Source organism: Tiliqua scincoides, chromosome 1 (genome assembly GCF_035046505.1).
Source record: "Tiliqua scincoides isolate rTilSci1 chromosome 1, rTilSci1.hap2, whole genome shotgun sequence".
Classification (NCBI taxonomy): Eukaryota; Metazoa; Chordata; class Lepidosauria; order Squamata; family Scincidae; genus Tiliqua; species Tiliqua scincoides.
Window position 1 is genome coordinate 219267704 of NC_089821.1, and position 20670 is coordinate 219288373.

General features: G+C 41.2%; 1 protein-coding gene across 2 annotated transcripts in view; it reads left to right on the forward strand.

Annotated features, from left to right (window-relative positions):
* SNX9 (sorting nexin 9) overlaps nucleotides 1–20670 on the forward strand; it is a 56838-nt gene that overhangs the window by 8666 nt on the left and 27502 nt on the right. For both annotated transcript variants that reach the window (XM_066616137.1, XM_066616145.1), the window contains exons 2-4: nucleotides 15682–15768; nucleotides 16831–16905; nucleotides 17678–17791. In XM_066616137.1, the coding sequence (XP_066472234.1) occupies nucleotides 15682–15768; nucleotides 16831–16905; nucleotides 17678–17791 (276 nt within the window). The remainder of the gene's footprint in view (nucleotides 1–15681; nucleotides 15769–16830; nucleotides 16906–17677; nucleotides 17792–20670) is intronic.

The window sequence follows — 20670 nt, forward strand, 5'->3', positions numbered from 1 at the left end:
CATTACCCGTATGTCAGTGCTGGAAAGCACTGAAATAGGGGTTAGGATTGTGCAACTTGCATTCAGTTCAGCTTTAAAAGTACAGCTGGAGAAGGAGGTGATGCTAGGTCCTGTTTGACTGACTTTCATCTATTTAGAAACCACAGTTCTTTCTCATTACTTTAAGACTAGGCAGAACTTTCAGATCAAAGGGTACAATTTTCAGGCACAGTTAACAGTCACAGCCTTTTTTCTAAATTACTCTAGGTGGAACCCAATTTTGAGCCAACATATTCCTTCTGTTTAACACAAGGGGTTAGGTTTGCGCCCTAAGGCTTTTTTTGTTCATTTTGGTGCAGCCAATCTACAGCAACTATTTCCACAAACTATTTCCTTACCTTCTATTTCAATACATTGCAGTAAGGCTGTCCAAATTTTTAGCAAGATGTGCTACAAGTAACCATTTCCTGTCATCTTTGACTAAACTTAACTTTGTTGATGCTAAAAAGGTACAAACCAGCTTTGTTGCATAAAACTTTGAGGACCAAAAGGAATGATGGAATGAAAACACAACTTTTGTGACTGGAAGAGCTTTGACTTTAGCAAAGAGTCTTAACTAATATGTATTATTAGAATATAAGTTTCAAAACATTAATGTATTCACATTTCTATTTAGTTTGGGATGTATCATTTGTTTGTACAACTAGGAGTTGCAGTAAACAAAGCTATCAGTATTCCTTTTGAATTATTCGTATACCAGTTTGTCCTCTTTAATGTGATGTTGCATTATTTTTTCAGTATGTCATTCTAACCAATTATTTTCCTTTTAGATTAGAACCATTATTTTCTCTTTAAATGCTATACACTTTTGAATACAGTATTTACCTGAGAATGTGGTTGTTATGCGCATTATGGAGTTGTCATAGCATGTCCTAATCCTGGGAATTGTATTTTTGTGAGGATTAGTATTTTCTCTTTCAAAAGATCCCTAGCCTTTTATAAACAGCCTCCATAATACACTCATCTCCTCTCTTCAATATAAGTGCCAAAAGCATTTCAAGTGATAGAAATATAAACAGAGGGAATATGTTGGCTCAGAATTGGGTTCCACCTAGAGTAATTTAGAAAAAAGGCTGTGACTGTTAACTGTGCCTGAAAATTGTACTCTTTGATCTGAAAGTTCTGCCTAGTCTTAAAGTAATGAGAGAGAACTGTGGTTAGTCAGTGTGGGAAAGGCAATTTGTACGCTGTCAGAGCACTCTGTTAACTTCTTTCTTCAAGGGAGACCTGTATCAAATGCTAGTTTTTTTGGCAGAGGACTAGCTCAAACTAAATCCTAACCCTACCCTTTTCATACTAGAACTGACCTAGGAATGTTGGCAAGGAAGTGAGCTGCATTCCCTTTCTGTCTTTCCTGGTGACTCTCTTTAGTGAATCCCTTTTTAAGTAATTGCTTACTATGCCTTATTTTGTGTTTATCTCAATTATACTCTAGTGTTTGCCACAGTGTGAAGTCACACTGTCATCAGTAGTACCCCCCCTTCCAGCCTACCTACAACAATGATATGTATCCCCGAGGGATGTTGTTCAACATATTAGATCAGGGGTATCCAAAGTTTTTAGCAGGAGGGCCACATCATCTCTCTGACACTGTGTCAGGGGCTGGGGGGGGAAGAATTAATTTACACTTTTAATTTGAATAAATTTACATACATTTACATAAATGAATATACTAAAGATGAACTTTGAAAGGCCTTGCACAAAGCAAGGCTGGTCTTTCCTTTGCTGCTGCTACTGCATCACAAACATGAAACAACAAGCAGTGGAGGGAGCCCTCATCCCACAGCTTATGCGAGAGGTCAAACAGTCGCCCTCATGCTGAGAGCAGTTGCGTCAGGCAGTGTGGGCTCCAACAAATCTTTGGAGGGCCAGAGACTCATTGGAGACTGGGGACTCCCTGAGGGCCACATTGAGAGGCCTTGAGGGCCGCAAGTGGCCCCAGGGCCGGGGTTTGGGCATCACTGTATTAGATCCTTGAGATAATGGATTTGTTTCCTCAGCCCCTGACGCAGTGTCAGAGAGATGATGTGGCCCTCCTGCCAAAAACTTTGAACACCCCTGCTATAGAAACAGAAACTGCATTCCTCATAGTTTGTCTAGATCAGGGGTGTCCAAAGTTTTTGGCAAGAGGGCCACATCATTTCTCTGGCACTGCGTCAGGGGCTGGGGGAAAAAGAATTAATTTACATTTAAAATTTGAATAAATTTACATAAGTTTACATAAATGAATATATTAAAGATGAACTTATATGATTGAATGAAGGTCTTGCAATAGCTCAAGGCCTATAAAAGGCCTTGCACAAAGCAAGGCTGGCCTTTCCTTTGCTGCCACTACTGCATCACAGACATGAAACAGCAAGCAGTGGAGGAAGCCCTCATCCCACAGCTCATGCAAAGAGGTCAAACAGTTGCCTTCATGCTGAGAGCAGTTGTGTTGGGCTAGTGCGGGCTGCAACAAATCTCTGGAGGGCCAGAGGCTCATTGTAGACTGGGGGCTCCCTGAGGGCCGCATTGAGAGGCCTCGAGGGCCGCATGTGGCCCCAGGGCCGGGGTTTGGGCACCCCTGTACTATAGGAAACATGTTGCATTTGGTTTGGCCCCTGGAATACTGCTGCAGCTGTGTTGAGTGCCTAATGGAGGTCTTACGTTAGGCAGCCCTCTGTGTTGCTACTGTTAATTAATTTTTGAATTAGGAAGACAAGAATTCTCATGAACCTGATTTGTAGCCTTGAATTCACCTTTTCTGACCCTCTCTCTGAGTCAGCACCATCACTAATTTGAAGATCTCTTCAGAGCTCTACTCCTGTTTGTCACCTTATGGAAGATCAATATATTGCATCTAGTTTAGTGTTGAATGAAAGTTTGCAATTCATGAATCCCTTTAATCTTGGAACACATTATATTGTACTGTATTCTGTTTTGCATTTGATGTTGTATTTTTTCCTCTCTCTGTGTGTGTTGCCATATCATCCAGGCACTCATTCTCTTTTCCTTGCATTCTCATCATGCTGTAAAGTATATGTGGAAGGCCAGCAAACAGTCCTCAAAGTTCTGTTCTGTCCTTATTGAAAAAGTGTTTATCCCTCCTTTCCCTCGCTAGGGGACTTGCCCAAGGTATGCCCTTAAGTTACAGATTGCATTAGTATAAATGCATTGTACTTCATGCTTTGTTGTCCATTCCTGAAAGTACAATTGGCTTGCATCTTATGCACACTTGTGCAAATTCAAATATACATGCTTAACAAGAAAAAATCTTCTTGCCCTCCTGATTTGCCGGAGTGGTCACCCGTTTTGCCTTCTGAAATTATGGAGCTTATCAGCTCCTTTAAATCTGGGAAAGCTCCTGGCCCAGACGAAATTCCAGCTGAGTTTCTTATTAATAATCCCTTATGGTGGTCCACCCCTTTGTCCAATTTATTTACAATAATCAATAAATCTGGTTTAATTCCTGCTGCTTGGCTAGCCTCTGTAATAGTTCCAGTTTTCAAGAAAGGAGACCCGGCCTTTCCCAACAACTATAGGCCAATCAGTCTCCTTTCTTTCATCGGGAAGTTGTACTCCTATGAGTTGGCATCCTTCAGTCTCGGAAGACTATGGTGTCACGCTCTGAATGGTGGTTCTGGAACACAGTGTCCTCTCCAGTGCGCGAAGCCTGGGTAAAGTAGGTATGGAGGATAGGCTGTTACCCATGCAGCAAATCCCCCCTCTCCGCGTCACTGAAATGGTCCAATGGAAAGGCAGAGGCCAATACGGTTGGTTCCAGCGGCGTCGCAGGAGTTGCCAGAACGTGACTGTTTTCAACCATGAACTGCCTCAGGGACTCCGGCTCCAGATTTTTCCTCGAGGTTGACTCCTGAAGCCTTTTCCATAACTGGATGTAGCCACAAGGCAGTGGAGGTTTGGGATCAGAGTTTTCCTTCTCTCAGATGAGTTGCCTTCCCAGGCTGATGAGCCCCATCTACCCGGTGGCTGTTTAGTCGCCTCTTACGACAAGTACAGCCAAACTGAGGGCCTATTCTTATTCCCAGCCCCCAGGGGAAGATACCTGTACTCCAGGTATCTTTTAAATTGATATCCTGGGCAGATTCAGTAGGTCTCCCAGGTAGGGAACAAATTGGTTTCCACCCGGGAGCCTCCACTGTAGATCATATATTTACTCTTTCCTTTTCAGCTAGCAAGTATTCTGTGCATCACGGCACCAAATTATACTCTGCTTTTATTGATCTTAAAGGTGCCTTTGATTCTATTAATAGAAATATTCTGTGGAAGAAATTGACTAAATGGGGGATCAACCCCGCCTCCTCTTCCTGATTCAACAGTTGCATTCTTTTAACACCTGCCGCATCCGATTGGATTGTTCAGGTGCCATGTCTGATAGTATTCTGGTGAACAAGGGTGTCTGACAAGGATGTATTCTGGCTCCTTTTTTGTTCAATCTCTATCTTGTTGATCTCCCCTCTTCTCTTCCTACCTTAGGAATTTCTGCCCCTTCCCTAAATGGTACCTCTATTCCGATCCTCCTATACGCAGATGATGCTGTACTACTATCTGTCACTAAACTGGGTCTTCGTGGATTGCTGAGGTCCTTCCAAGAATATTGTCTTTCTAATCTTCTATCAATTCCGAAAAAACAAAGATTCTAGTTTCTTTCTAAATCTTGGACATTGTCCTCCTGGAGGACTGACGACTTAATATTCCAGTAAGTCAAATCCTTCAGATACTTAGGAATTATTTTTCATTATAGACATTCTTGGTTATACCACCATAGATCTGCCATCTCCTCAGCCCTGTTATCTCAGAATGTGATTGCTCGGTTTTATTTTCATAAAGGTAACCAGTATATTCCTGCTGCCATTCATGCTCTCCAAATACAAGTTTATCCTAAATTATTATATGGAGTAGCTGTCTGGATTGAAGCAGTTAATCAGGAGATAGATAAAGCAGCAGCCAAATTTCTGAGAAGAATTCTTGGAGTGCCAAACTTAATTAGGTTGTCCACTATGATTTTGGAACTGGGTGTTCATCTTCCCACTACTGTAGCTTGGACTTCCACTTTTAAGTTTTGGCTTAGACTCCATCTTAATATTCACCCGAATTCCATTCTCTTAGATTTATTGAAAGACCCTTTTTCATCCAATTGGTCTAAACTTATCCTTACCAAATTACCTTCCTTAGATCTTTCTCCTGAACTTTTAGCTGATATGGACCTTCAAAAAGTGCATCATCTCATTAAACTCAAACTCTGGGAGCAAGAATACATAACATTACTGTCTAATTTAAATCCGACCTGTTCACCCCTCTTCTTTGGATTGTCCCCCTCCCTTGGCCGCCCTGCGAATTATTTTGTCCAGCTCACTAATCCCAGCAAAAGAAGGGCTTTCATGTTAGTGAGATTGAACATATTTCCATCTGCAGTACACCAAGGGAGATTTTCTAAAATCCCTCGTTCAAATAGATCATGTCTGTTTTGTTCAGTTGAACCAGATACTTTGGATCATATTCTTCTTTGGTGTACTGCCCATCATAATCTCAGGTCCCACCTACTTGGCCCTTTTCTTTCTTCTCTTCCCGTTTCCCTTGTTGATCCTTTCCCAGTCCTTCTTAGTGATTATTCCCCTTCCATCACCATTTTGGTGGCGGAATTTTTTGCGGCAGTTTCTATGGCAAAGGCCAGAAGCTAATAACTGATAAAGTTGTATCTCTTTGCCTTGTTATATTTATTATTATCGATGGATTTTTATATGCCAATAAAGGTTTACCTAATAATAATAATAATAATAATAATAATAATAAACTTTATTTATATCCCACCCTTCTCCCCAAAGGGACCCAGGGCGGCTCACAACTTACTAAAAACAAATTAAAAACATAATTTAACCACAAATAAAAACATATTAAAAACACATTAACATATACCCATAAAAACCACAGTCAGATAAAAAGTCAGATAAAAAGAGCAAAACGTAGCAAATCAGAGGAATCAGGCCTGTAAAAATACTAAAAAGATACAGAAAAGATGTTTAAAAAGGCCATGCACTCAGAAGGCTTCTTTAAACAAAAATGTCTTCAGGCCTCGCCGAAAAGTCTCAAGAGAGGGAGCCATTCTCAAGTCAAGGGGAAGGGAGTTCCATAATGTTGGTGCCACTACTGAGAAGGCCCTATTTCTTGCCGCCGCCCCACGTACCTCCTTAGGCGGCGGCACTTGTAAAAAGGCCTTCTCTGATGACCTAAGAGGACGAGCCGGATTGTACAGAAGTAGGCGATCTCTGAGATAGCCTGGCCCAGAGCAGTATAGGGCTTTAAAGGTCAAAACCAGCACCTTGAATTGGGCCCGGAAACGAATGGGCAGCCAATGCAGCCCCTGGAGAAGCGGGCTGACAGAGTCAAACTGCCTAGCTCCAGTGACCACACGGGCCGCCACATTCTGCACTAATTGCAGTTTCCGAACCGTCTTCAGGGGCAGCCCCACATAAAGCGCGTTACAATAATCTAACCTCGATGTCACCGTGGCATGGATCACCATGGCCAGGTCTGCCCGATCCAAGTACGGCCACAGCTGGCGCACCAGCCGAAGCTGAGCGAAGGCCCCCCTAGCCACAGCTGCCACCTGGGAATCCAGGAGCAGCTGCGAATCCAGGTGGACCCCCAAGCTGCGGACCTGCAACAAGAAAAAATTAGAACAGTTTAGATCAGCCATTTTCAACCACTGTGCCGTGGCATGCTGGTGTGCCGCGAGTGGTTCACAGGTGTGCCACAGGAATTTGGGAGAAGGTCATTTATTAATAGGGCCAGTGGGAGATGTGAGCCTCCACTGGCAGCATGGTGTGCCTTGTCAATTTTAAAAAACCTGGTGGTGTCCCTTGACCATTTTAGTACCTTGTCAGTGTGTCGCGAGATAAAAAAGGTTGAAAATCAGTGGTTTAGATAATGTGAGTGATTCTGCCCACCATTCTCCTTACTAAGTACAGGTAGCTCTTGCTTAACATGGTGTGGATTTGCACATTTTAAAAACAATTTACAAATTAATACTGGGAATGTGATTAATATGGGCTTGTTTTTGAAATGTGGTTGGTTGGTTGCTTTCTATGTTGCTAACGAATAGCTCCTTTAGACTCTGGCAGCTTCCTGTGTGGGGGGGGAGGGGCTCTCCTCTAAAGCCTCTAAAGATGAAAAAGGCAAAGAAAATGTGTTCAAGGAGCTTCTGAGTTTGCTGTGGCTGCATATCTTGTAAAATTTCTTCTGCTTGATAGCAAGGGTGGAGCTTACACTGGTGCTTGGAGATAAGTGCTGGGGAAGGCAGCAAAGGGAGACTTCTGAATATCTTCTGAGTGGGGGGGGGAAGAGTTTTTTGCCACTCACTGAGAGAGAGAGAGAGAACAATCCCTTGTGGTTGCCTTTTGCAACATGAAAGGTGTGAATCAGAAGCAGCAAGTACTTTTTTTCTTCAAGATAACTGACAAGAAGTCAGCTTAAGACTAAGTTCGGCTGCTTATCATTTCCTCAGTTTTCCTTCCCAGCATCTTTGTTTTCCCTCATTGCTTTTTCAGTCATTGACATTAGTAAGCACTCCTGTCCCTAGTAGCCTCCCTTCTCAACCTTCCTCTATACCATCTGGGTCAAGCATCAGTCACTAGTCATCATTGGGCGCAATCCTAACCCCTTATGTCATTGCTTTCCAGCACTGGCATAGCAGTGCCAATGGGACATGTGCTGCATTCTGCAGTTGGGTGTCACTCACGGAGGCCTCCTCAAAGTAAGGGAATGTTTGTTCCCTTACCTCAGAGCTGCATTACCCTTATGTCAGTACTGGAAAGCACTGACATAAGGGGTTAGGATTGCGCCCATTGAGTGTTAAATGACTTTTCCGTTACCCAGTGTTTCTCAAATCTTTTAGCACTGGGACCCACATTTTAGAATGACAGCCTGCCAGGACCCACCAGAAGTGATGTCACTGATATGGAAATGATATCATGGCTGGAAGTTTCATAATCAATTTAGGCTTCAAACCTAAGCTGTGATCAGCCAAAGGTCCCATTACACAGCCAATTTGTGCTGTCATTTTGCATAGCTTATAATTCAAACATTTTCAGCTTTGGAAGTCAAAGCAGACTTGGATCCTTCTCCAGTCACATAGCCCTCCCCCCCTTTTCCAGTTCCCATCTTCCAACCTATTCAGGGCAAAGTACCATGCCACTCTCCTTGCCCAGTAACTTTGTACCCTGTATTTTGAACTGTACATTGATTCAGTGATGGCCAAGCTAGGTGCTACATGACCCAGCTGAAATAGGGTTGCGACCCAATGGGTCCTGACCCAGTCCAGTTTTACCCAGGACCGTAATCCCCACATAGATTGAGAGTTGCCTCTATGTGCCCTGGAGTGAACATGAGACAGGAGAATGAGGGAAAAGCCAATTCAGTTAGTCTCGGTTTTGCATACCTCTTGTAGTTTTTATTAAGATACAATATATATTTTTCAGATGTCAGGGATATTAAAGGTAATTTTGAATACTGTATAAAAATTTTTCCCCCTATACGCTGTCTTTGGAATATAACCCTCTGTATGAATGAATAAATGAATGAACCTTTATTAGGCATAGATAGAGAAATCATAAAAGCAAACATAATTAGTCCTAATCCCGTTTTATCAAAAACAGAGTTAAGATACTAAATTACTAATAATACATTTACAGTTCAACCTAAAATATCAACATTTTTGACAAATTACATTAAGAAGGCTTAGAAATCACCAAAAGTAAAAATTTAGAAATTCCCTCTAGCACATCTGGTGAGCAGTCATTTAGGAGACACTTCAGTTTTGCCTCATCCGAAAGCCCATTCATTTTGCCGAGAAGTGGAGTAATGTAAGTGTGGCAGGATCTAGTGTGCCGAGGACAATAAAAAAGAATGTGTATGATTGATTCAACATTTCCCAAATTACAAGGGCAGAGGCGTTCTTTATATGGTATTTGCCTATATCTGCCTTCTGTGACCTTGGATGGAAACACATTGAATCTTGCCAAAGAGATTACACGACGTTCAGAAGGGTTGATCAGAATACTCAGATAAGGAGCCATTTGCCCATACTTTAGCGGGATAGAGAAATTAAGAGGGGAGCAAGTTCTAGAAGCAAGTTCAAAGAGGTTTTGTGCCTCAATGTCTAGCATTCTTTGCTTTACCCTTTGATAAACTCCAGGGAATGGATAGAAACTTAAAAAATCCAATGAAAAACCAATTGATTCAATTTTTGATTTAATTTGGCTATACCATTTAAAAGAATCAGACTCAGATAACATTCTGGATAGGAGACTGCCTGGTTTCACGTTATAATGTAATTGGAGCCAATAGCGTATGGTTAAAAGCCATGCTCTTGCTACTAAGAGCGATTGTCCGGTCTCCAAACATAATGCAGAGTATGGTACAGATTTAGGTAAACCCAAGATAGCCCTCAAAAATTTAGCTTGGATACTCTCAAGGGTGTGATTTATAGAGCTAATCCAGATAGGGCACCCGTACAGGAGCTGTGTCGATACCTTGGCATTAAATACCTTGAGAGCAGCTGGTATATAACGATTGCCCTGACTAAAAAAGAATCGATTGGTGCTCTGCAAAGTGACACCAGCCCAGTTTGTAACCAATTTTTGATGAGTACCCCAGCAAAGATTGTAGTGGAAGTGAATTCCAAGGTATTTAAAGCTTTTGACCTGTTCCAGTTTCTCCCCTCCAATAGACCAAGTACCTGGGCTCCATGATTTTGGAAAGACCATAACTTTGGTTTTCTGAGAGCTCAGTTCAAGTTTGTTACATTTCAGATAGTCAGAAGTTCTATTTAAAAGTCGCTTAAGTCCAATAGGTGTACAGGATACTAGCACTGCATCATCTGCATAAAGCAATGCTGGAATATGCATTGAACCTAGTTTGGAAAAATGTCCATCTATCTGAAGCAAAAAGGGGGTAAAATCGTGTAGAAAAAGATTAAAACCCTCTGTAAGATGCAGGCCAACTGTAGTTTCCTTTTGTGGAACATTTCTGTGCTTATTGTATTGCTAGTATACGTTTTCCATAAATGTAGTTGGACTGTGATTTCTTCCCCTCCCAGGAGAAAGTTTGCACATAGGAATGCGTCTGTGTACATTGGCCTTAACTGACAGCAGATTTCTTCCTTTAGTTTTTAAGAAACTGCTGCATTTAGGACTAGGCTAGCTGAGCAGTTTTCATTTTTCTCAAGCTAATTTAGGTCTTAAGAGTGGCTCACCTTTTGGGAAATTAGTATGACAACAAACATATGACTGAAACATATTTTTAGAACTGAACTACTGTGCTGTATTGTCTTAGTTGTACAGAGGCTTCTGTACATGTCTGCATATCATTTATTGCTGGCTTGACAAAAAAGGAAAACCATTATACTGCTTCTTCTAAAATACACATCAGTCTCCGTGGTAGTATTCTAAACACCAGTGTAGTCTAATTACAGTCACCAATGCAGTCGAATTAAAATAAGCCTGATACCTTTGCCATGAGTTTGTAAGAAGCTTTAGGTAATTAAAAACAATCCCTTAATCTCTCTCTCTCTCTCTCTCCCCGTGTGTGTGTGTGTGTGTGTGTGTGTGTGTGTGTGTGTGTGTGTGTGTGTGTGTCCAAAACACTTTTATCAGCCAAGTGTATGGTAACAAGCCGCTTCTCTTGGATATAGTTACTTCATCTGTGTTAGTCAGTTATGAACCATGTGGAAAACATTTCCTCTTGAAGATACTTTTGACTGTATCTGTACTTTTGTACTTTTGTACTGTATCTGTACTTCTGTACTTTTGCAGAAGACCTGGGGCATGTTGCATTTACACTGGTGCTGAAGAGTTTACTTCCACTCAGTGGAACTTGCAACTGTTTTCAAGAGTGGGGTACCTGTTTGTCTCTGGATCACATAAGCAGATTTTCTGACAGTGATAAAACTTGCTTTATGTGTTAAAAATCATTTAACACAACCTACTTGCATATTCATAAATATTGTGCACATAACTCCTATGCCTAGTTCTACACAGTCATCTAGACATGAAACTTGGGCAGTGTATATTGGTTGTATAAAATTTAAGCAGAATTGTACTGTCCTTGCTAGGATAACAGATGTAACATGTTTGCTAAGACTTATTTGTTTGTTCATTTGTTTATTGAATACATTTTTTTAATGTTTGTTTGAACCTTCCTTCAGAAAAAGATACCTTGCTAGAATGAAATGTGCAAAACTAAAACAGTCTTAAAATATAGATTCAGTGAGCGTTTAAGGACAGGCGGGAACTGGGGAGCCAAAGCAAATGGCAAGCTAGAAAAAATAATTCATAATACAAATATTGAGTATTACAGTATTTCTAAAGTACTTTCTGAACCTGCAAATTACTTCATATGTAAGGATTATATCAAGTTAATACAACAACCTTGTAAGGTAAGCATTATTGTCATATTGCAGTTGGGGTGCAGTGCATGACAAGGGGTGCCTTGCCCAAAGTCAGCTAGTGAGTTCATGGCAGAGGTGAAATTTGAGCGGAAGAAGTCCTGATGCATAGCCAAGTCTCTTGGCCACTAAACTAGACAAGCTCTCTGATAGTAGACATAAGTTTTTCCAGAAAAAGCACTCAGATAAGAAAAAATTTTTTTATTATCCCTTTATTCATGGGGATGATGATAGGCTTGCCTGCCCAGGCTTGATGAATGGCACAATTTGTCCTCTGGTACTGCTGGAACTGAGCTTCCTCTTTGGAGCAGATCAACTTTTGCCCCTTTGCTGCTGGTTTCTGTAGTGCGAATGTGGCTCTGGTCAAATGTTGAGCTGTATGAGGGTGAGCGGGGGGGGGAGGAAAAGAACAAAAGCTGATGGGCACCTTAGAGCAGTGGGGGGGCACTTGTTACAGGAGCTACATGGTGGTTTGATGCATGGCGGGGGTTGTCAAAGTTGAGGGCTGAAGCTTCCCAGGAGCTTTGACTTTCTTCTCAGTTGTGCCTCAGGACAGCATCAGTCTGCTGTTTTGAGGGGAATAAGGTGTTTACATGTAGGTTGTCAAAGATGGAACTGCCATAGCAACCAGATGTATAAGCATGTGATTGAGGTGGTGTTGCAGAAAGGGTGGTGAACAAAGTGCGCTGCCTTGGCCAACTCGCTGCTAGCAGCTGCCTCCTTCTCACACAAACCTGGATGTGACATTGTGACTTCATTACCTGGGTGCCAGGGCAGTTAGATACACCTCTGGAAATACATATCAATAATATGGATGGTTTATTTAGTAGTTTTCAGAGTGCCAGAACCTGACCATCTGGTAGAGATGTTCTTCTGGAAGAGAAGCCTTTATTAGGTTAGGATGTTGTTGTAGAACCTTGAGTAGCTATCAGCAGCTTGAAGGTAAACTTCAGAGAGTGGTGGACAAAAATCTAAGTCACATTTCCAGCAACTGATAGAACCAACTTTTTAGAGGTCTGTCACATATTAACAGGACTTCGTTAAGTATTTAATGAAACTACATATGAAAAAGGTGCAGAAGAGGGAAACAAACACAATCAGGATTGGAGCCCCTTTTCTGTAAGGAAAGGCTATAAGCTTGGAGCTTTTATATTTAGGGAAAAAAACGATTGAGTTGGTAAAACAGAGTTTTTTAAAACCATGCATGCTGTTGAGAGAATGGCTAGTGAAGAGAATCCAGGGACTCTATGGCAAGATTTGGGACTCTCTGGCAAGGGATTTGAGACAAAAAGAACCTCATAGAATGTAGGAGCATAAAGTTATCAGCATAACTTACAGAGTTAAGTGCCACAAGATGTGGTGATGGTCACAACTTATATGACAGTCAAGGGGATCTTGAAAGTAACGACTGCTAGTCATGAAGGCTGTATGCTGCTTCCCAGGCTCACAGAGCCATGTTGCCTCCAAGTACTAGTAGCTGGGAAGCAACAGAAGTAGGTTTTTTTTGTTTTGTTTTTTTTGTGGGCTTTCCAGAGTCATCTAGTTGACCACAGTGGGAAAACATGATGCTAGTCTAGATGAGCCTTTGGTCAAATTAAGCAGGGTTCTTTTTCATTATGTAGGGAAAAAAAGGACTGTATATCTCTATGCTAATCTTAACACTTAATGTAAGTAAGTTTCAGTAATTGAATTAAAACAAGTAGGACTTCCAACAAACTTATTTTAATTTACAAACTTGTATTGACACTTGAATTCTTTGTTCATATATATGATGAATAAAAAGCATGGCAGATACTAATCCAACAGAACAATACTCGCAAAAAATAAGTGAAACTTGCAGTGGTATCCTTCCCCATTCTCCGGCATTTATTTCAGTATCCTTTTCTAACATCTTATATCTTTGTAGTAGGACTTAACTGTTATAAGCCACTTGGGAACCAAATTTTGTCTGATAAATAGGTTATGAATCAGTTAGTTGGAAAATAGCAAATGTGCATCCCAAGTAAGAGTTGGATCTGCCCATATTTATCTTTGAGAAGAAAAATGTAAATTTACATTTATACATGATGCAAACTCTGTTTAATGTTTGTAACCTGTAATATGAAGTTGCCCTGTACTGTGCTTAGTGGAAATAAACTTGCTGTTCTTTTGGTTGCCACAGGATGTGGTGCTGGCGTCTAGCCTAGACGCCTTTAAAAGGGGATTGGACAAGTTTCTGGAGGAAAAATCCATTATGGGGTACAAGCCATGATATGTATGCGCAACCTCCTGATTTTAGAAATGGGTTATGTCAGAATGCCAGATGCAGGGGAGGGCACCAGGATGAGGTCTCTTGTTGTCTGGTGTGCTCCCTGGGGCATTTGGTGGGCCGCTGTGAGATACAGGAAGCTGGACTAGATGGGCCTATGGCCTGATCCAGTGGGGCTGTTCTTATGTTCTTATGTTCTTATGGTTCAATAGATCCTGCAGTATTACTTAGAAAACCAAACAGCACAGCTAAGAAGTTGACACAGACTAAATAGGAGAGGAGGAGTTGTTGTTGTTTTTACAAAAGGTGAAGAGGAGCAAAAAAGTCCTATTGCAGTTGCAAGAACTCAAGACTACAGCACGGGCCGGCATACTTTATAAAGTGGTGGCTGTGCAGATATGATCTATGAAATGGGAATATGGGGTTAATGCTTGATGTTGTGGGTCAAATGATTGTCCGTGTAAACTTCTATGTCCCTCTCACACAACACCAGAACCAGGGGACAGCCATTAAAATGAGTGTTGGGAGAGTTGGAACAGACGAACAAAACTGTATTTTTTTTACCCAGTGTGTCATTAGTTTGTGGAATTCCTTGCCACAGGATGTGGTGATGGCATCTGGCCTAGATGCCTTTAAGAGGAGATTGGACAGATTTCTGGAGGAAAGGTCCATCACAGGTTACAAGCCACGATGGGTATGTGCAATCTGATTTTAGAAGTAGGCTACCTCAGAATCTCAGATGCCAGGGAGTGGCACCAGGATGCAGGTCTCCTGGTCTGGTGTGCTCCCTGAGGCATCTAGTGGGCCACTATGAGATACAGGAAGCTGCACTAGATTGGCTTTTGGCCTGATCCAGCAGGGCTCTTCTTATGTGGTCTTCTACCTCTTCATTGCTTGTGTAAGTTACTTGGTCCCTTGGAGAAAAAGAAGCCTTATTGGCTCTTGGTCTCTACTTGCACATTGCGTGTGAAGAACTGTGCAGTTTGTTCATTTCTGCTTTCTTCTTGTTCCCACATCTCTAAACAATGCATATGTATATTATCGTTTCTGTTCAGATTTTATATCTTATTCTGGGGTTACATCTTATGAAAGCAACAAACAAGGCTACTCGCTTTTTTTAATACGGCACCTTCCCTGTGTTTTATGAGCAGCCTGCTACCCAAAAATTTCATAGGTGAAATTGCTTTATTCTGTTCCCAGTGTAGTGGGAAAAACATTGCATATGAAACTTCTAGGTATTGGGCTGTTTTTAAAGGCACAGGAAAAGGTAATAAAAACAGGGTGACAATAGCATAATAGTTTCCTTATTTTTAAACTTTCCCATACTGCCATTCAGTTCATGATTCCCAGGGTGGTTTTGTTATAAATAAAATCACAAACAATTCAAGACAAGTAACAAATAAGAGGTCAGTATTTAAAATAAGTGTGTGTTGAAAACTCAACAGGTGTTTAAAAAAAGACCTGAGAAAAGAACTGTACTGTATTCCTAAATTCTAACTCCCCTGTTAGAGCAAAACATAGTTGCTAGGTTACTAATTGTATTTTCTGATTATTGTCTTCAGAGGCTGTAGAATGTATTGCAATCATCTAACCTGGACATTTCCAAGTCAGCATGGATAATTGTGGCTAAGCTAATCCTAGAAGGGTTGTAGTTGGTATACCAACCTTGGCTATTGGAAGATGTCACATGCTATGAAGCTACAAGGACTCTTAGTAACAAATCTGGATCAAGAAGCACTTACTGCTACTGAGACTGGATGTTTTGTAGTATGAATTATGGAGTTCAGGTTTTCAAAATGTTAACCTTCATTGTGCGATGTGTCATCAATTCTTCTTTCCTCTTTTCCGTTCCACTCATATCTGCCATTTGTTTAGAGCCCAATATTGCCAAGTTTGTGACAAACTTAATGCAGAATGTTGTCATTGATACAGCTTTTTTGTACTTCTACAGGCTCGGGTTATGTATGACTTTGCTGCTGAACCTGGAAACAATGAGCTAACAGTTAATGAAGGAGAAATTATCATAATTACCAATCCGGTAAGATGTAACCAGTGGAAATTGATCCTGTTCCTAAAATGTTTATAAAGAAAACTTTTGAGTAATAACTCCATTGCTAAACCTGGAAACCTTATAGAACCAGTATTTGCATGTTCTCACTCCTATCTTGAAGGTTACTTCGTATTGAACTACTAAACAATAACACCCACAAAATTACAATTCAAAGAAGCTACAAACGTAGTGAATCACTCGTATGATGCCTTTTGCTAGACCAAAAAGGTAATTTTACAGGATGTGCTCAGAACATTTCTTTTAAAGTTACAAATATTTTGAGAAATACAAAGATTTGAGATGTAACTCAGTGTACGCTTGAGAACAAGTACCACTGAATTTGTTGCAGCTTACTGTTGTGCAGTTGTGAAGAGTTTTGAACTGTTATCCACTAGGAGTTGTGTGTGTTTATCTCTGTAGCCAATAATGAAATTCTAAGGATAAATGATGAAAAGATTAACTTTGTGTAGGTAACTTGAATTTTCAAATCTGCCAGCAAAAATTTGTGTCACAGCTGCTTCTGTTTGAACTATTACTAAGCAAATATTACTCTTCATATCTAAAATGAATGTAGATTTTTTTGGATGTAGAATATTTCTAGCTTGCAGTGACCAAGAATCAGATGTTTAACCCAGTCTTGTGCATGTTTACTCAGAAGGGAGTCCTATTGTGTTTGACTCCCAGGGAAGTGTTTGTAGGATTACTGCCTTTGCCTCCTTTGGTTTCCATAATGCCTATGGGCTGTAGTTAAGAGTGTTTAACATGGACTGGCAAGACCTGGGCTCATGAGATATTGACTGCTAGGCCTGGAATAAGTCACTGTCTCTCAGTCCAACCTTGCTCCTGCAGTTGTGCAAGTAAATTGGGGGAACTCTATGCATGTTGCCTTCTGCTCTTTGGAGAAAAGCTTGGGATAAAAATTGTAAGCTGAAGTTGCAGCAGACTGAACAAAATATACACTAGAAATCTTTCCCCCCCTCTAAAAATAAGCTTGTAAAGTCTTGACTTTAATATTAAACCACTAACCCATTGTTTGCTTTATTATTGTAGGATGTAGGTGGAGGCTGGCTGGAAGGCAAAAACAGCCAAGGAGAACGAGGTCTAGTTCCAAGTGATTACGTTGATGTAAGTAACAGAATATAGCTTTGCATCAGCATGGTAAATATAACTGCTACATGTTCGATACGTAGGTGACTTTGTTTTTGCTAGAGACATCAAACGTTTCATGTTGTAGCCATTAATAAGCACAGAATTCCTCGTTGTGTTTAAGTTTTTTATGAAAAGAGGCCCATGGTACACTAAGCTAAAGCTCAATCTTCCGAAAGCCTTAAACTACTGAAGCACATCTCAAAACACAGCATGGAAATAGAGGGCTTGATCCAGTCTTTCTGTGGGTGCAGTGCCCCCTTAACCAAGTCTCTTGCTTGGTTAAGGAACACTGTGGCTAGGATTGTGTTCCTTGACTGAGCAGAAAGGAAACTGTAGGAAAGTGATATGAGAATTGCAGGTCAGCGTCCCATTTCCTGTAACATCTGTATCAGGATCCAGGCATGCTGCTGAGTGCCTGTACCTGGGGGAGAAGGGAAACAGAACTCTGCAAAAAAGCAGCCCTCCACACATAGACATTGTGCTTGCATTAGGGCTGAATTGATAGGGTTGAAATAGCTTTTTATGAATAAAGAGGAAATAAATGGTCTTCCTTTTATGAGGAAATGTTTTGTGAACTATTAGAGCTATTCTTGTTCAGAATTAGAATTAGAGCTATTCTGGTTCAGGATGGAAAAATACATAATCTTGGATTTTTATAGTGCCTTTCTATAGTTTGGAGTTGGTTTTTTAAAATATAAAGATTTATTTTATTTCAGAAATGCATTTTGACCAGTATTCTGTCTCTTAGATTTTGCCTGAAGGTGCCAAAGATGGAATTTCAGCAGCTGATCAAGCCTTTTTTGACTGCCTCTCCTCAAATACAGCACAGACTAATTCACAAGCTGTGAAAAACAATAGTCAGGTAGGTCTGTCTTTTTTAAATAATTAATAAGGGCTTGCATTTCTTCAAAAGCAGAAGCATGACAGTTTTCATAGAGCTAAAGAACTTGAAGTATCTTGCAAAGGGTTATCAAAGCAAGCACAGGAAAGATAACTGCTCATCTTCTATAATCCTTTGATCATTAATTTGTTGACCATAGCCCATAATGATGGGAATGAAGAGAAAGCAGTACGTTCTCTTCATAATGGCAGAAGAGTGCTGCTTGATCAGACCAAGGGTGTTTCTGGCAGTGGCCAATCATTTGTTTTTAGGAAACCTAAATCAGATCATGGAGATCGCAGCCCTTTCTCTTTGCTTGTCTTCCATCAGCTAGTATTTAAAGGGATGCTATGACTGAGCATGAAGATTTATGTCATTTCTTAGAGCCATTCTTTGTAAATGTTTTGATCTCAGTTTTAAAACCAGCTAAGTTAGTAGCTATTGCTGCATCTTGACAGTACAATTCAGTAAGTATGCATTATGCCTATCATTTGTTTGCCCTGAATCTAATGCCAATGAGGGCCCAATCCTATCTAGCTTTCTGTTGCTGATGCAGCTGTCAGGATCATGAGGCATGCACTGCATCCTGCAATTGGAGTCCTCCTCATGGTAAAGGAATAGTTGTTCCCTTACTTCAGGGCTGCATTGCAGCTGCATCAGCAATGGAAAGTTGGATAGGACAGAGCCCTGAGTTTCATTGTGTGAACTAGGGTACAGGTATAACCTGATTATCCATGGATTTTTTTTACCTGCAGTTTTATTTCAACAGGATGAGAAGGGCCCTTTAAATCAAAGGAAAAAATATGTTTAACAGTAGCCTTGTGAATGGGAGAGAGGGCAGCTGGTAGACAATCCATCAATCACTCTCTCTCCAGGCACTTAGAACAGCCTCACTCCCAGGCAAGTGACCCCTCCCTTCCCCCTGAGCACATAAAAGAATGCAAGTCATTATCACCTCCATTCTTTCCTTGCGCTGGGCTCCCGGGAAAGGGAGGGGTTGCTGAGTGAAGCCTTTCTAAGTGCTTAGAGACTGATTGCCTCTGTATGCATTACGAAAGGTCAGCAAGGCTATTTTTAAATTACTGAGTGAAAGGACATTGTTTTTTAAATGTATTTGCTTTAGTGTGATTTTTGCCATCCACATGAGTTCTGGGAATGGAACTCTCATGAATAACGACCCAACCTGTATTATTATTATTATTTTGAGAGGTAGATGTTTTTCCTTTAATTCATTTTTGAGGACCTCTCATAATTTTCTAATGTCTTATTGTATCCTGTGTGTGTGCTGTCTAAACCAATGGTGCCCAAACCCCGGCCCGGGGGCCAATTGCGGCCCTTAGGGACTCCCAATCCAGCCTGTGGGAAGCCCCCAGTCTCCAAAGAGCCTCTGGCCCTCCGGAGACTTGCTGGAGCCCGTGCTGGCCCACCACAACTACTCTCAGAGCAAGGGGTGACTGACCTCTCGTGTGAACTGTGGACCAAGAGCTCTCTCCACCCCTTGCTGTTTCATGTCTGTGAAGCAGCAGTGGCAGCGAAGGAAAGGCCAGCCTTGCTTTGCGCAAGGTCTTTTATAGGCCTTGAGCTATCATGAGTCATTCATTCATATAAGTTCCATCTCTAATATGTTTATGTAAATTTATTCAAATTTTAAATGTAAAGTTTTTTCCCAGCCCCCCAACACAGTGTCAGAGAGATGATGTGGCCCTCTTACCAGGTTTGGACACCTCTGATCTAAACTGAAAACCCACAAACTCTTTCTTCAGAGGGGTCAGGGTCTGAAGAAGGACTGCCAGTGACCACATGTTGATCCAGGGCAGCAGTGCTTAGTGCTCCCTGTTCTCTCTCCATTGTTTGTACATTCAGCTTACCAGGGGAAAGCCTTGGTAGTTTGAATCCGCTGCCACCAGTCCAGGAGATCAGGCTAGCCGGAGGGGCATTTTCTTAGTTTCTCTCAACCAGTAGCTCTCCTCTCTGCCCATTCTGTTTCCCAGTTTTCCTTTCTTTATCTCCGTGGTTCTCAAACTTTAATGTCGGGACCCACTTTTTAGAATGAGAATCTGTCAGAACCCACCAGAAGTGATGTCATGATCAGAAATTACATAATCAGAAGCAGGAAAATTTTTAACACTTCTAGACTGGAATCCTACCCACACTTACCCCGGCGTAAGTCCCATTGACTATCATTGTTAAAAGCATATACATAGCAACCTGTTAAAGGTACAGATCTTTCACATTTCCCCAAATGCAGTCACATACCAGTCCAATATATTAAAAATAAAACACTGAAATGAATGAGGACCCACCTGAAATTGGCTCACAACCCACCTAGTGGGTCCCAACCCACAGTTTGATGAACACTGGTTTATCTGATTGCTCCCTCTAGACTCCCTCTTTCCCTTGTTTTTGCCAGCTTTTAGAGAGAGTACTGTTGCACATGTACTTAATATGCCATTGCTGCCAGCTGCATCAATTCCACTCATTGGACTACTCATTCAAGCACTCAGTTCTTAGGCCCCAACTTCCCTTGGCTGTTGTCTTCAGACCTCTGTTCTCCCAGGCCCTTGGTTTTCTTATCCTTCCTTTTTTTAAAGGCCCTTTTATCCATCCTGCTTCTCTAGGGTTTGAGCCATGAGAGACTCTTCTGCAGCATTGTGAAATTAGGGCAAGTTCAGCCAGTTGTTAAAGACTACATGTTCACTACCACAACATTCCTTACAGTATCACAATGTGGGTTGTAGGGTGTGGCCTGATGACACATAGTATAACACCTTGCTGAAGGTGATAACACCTTGCGCTTGGAAACTCTAGCTAAGTTGCCTTGAATTCCATGATTGGAAAAAATGCAGGATAAAAACATAATG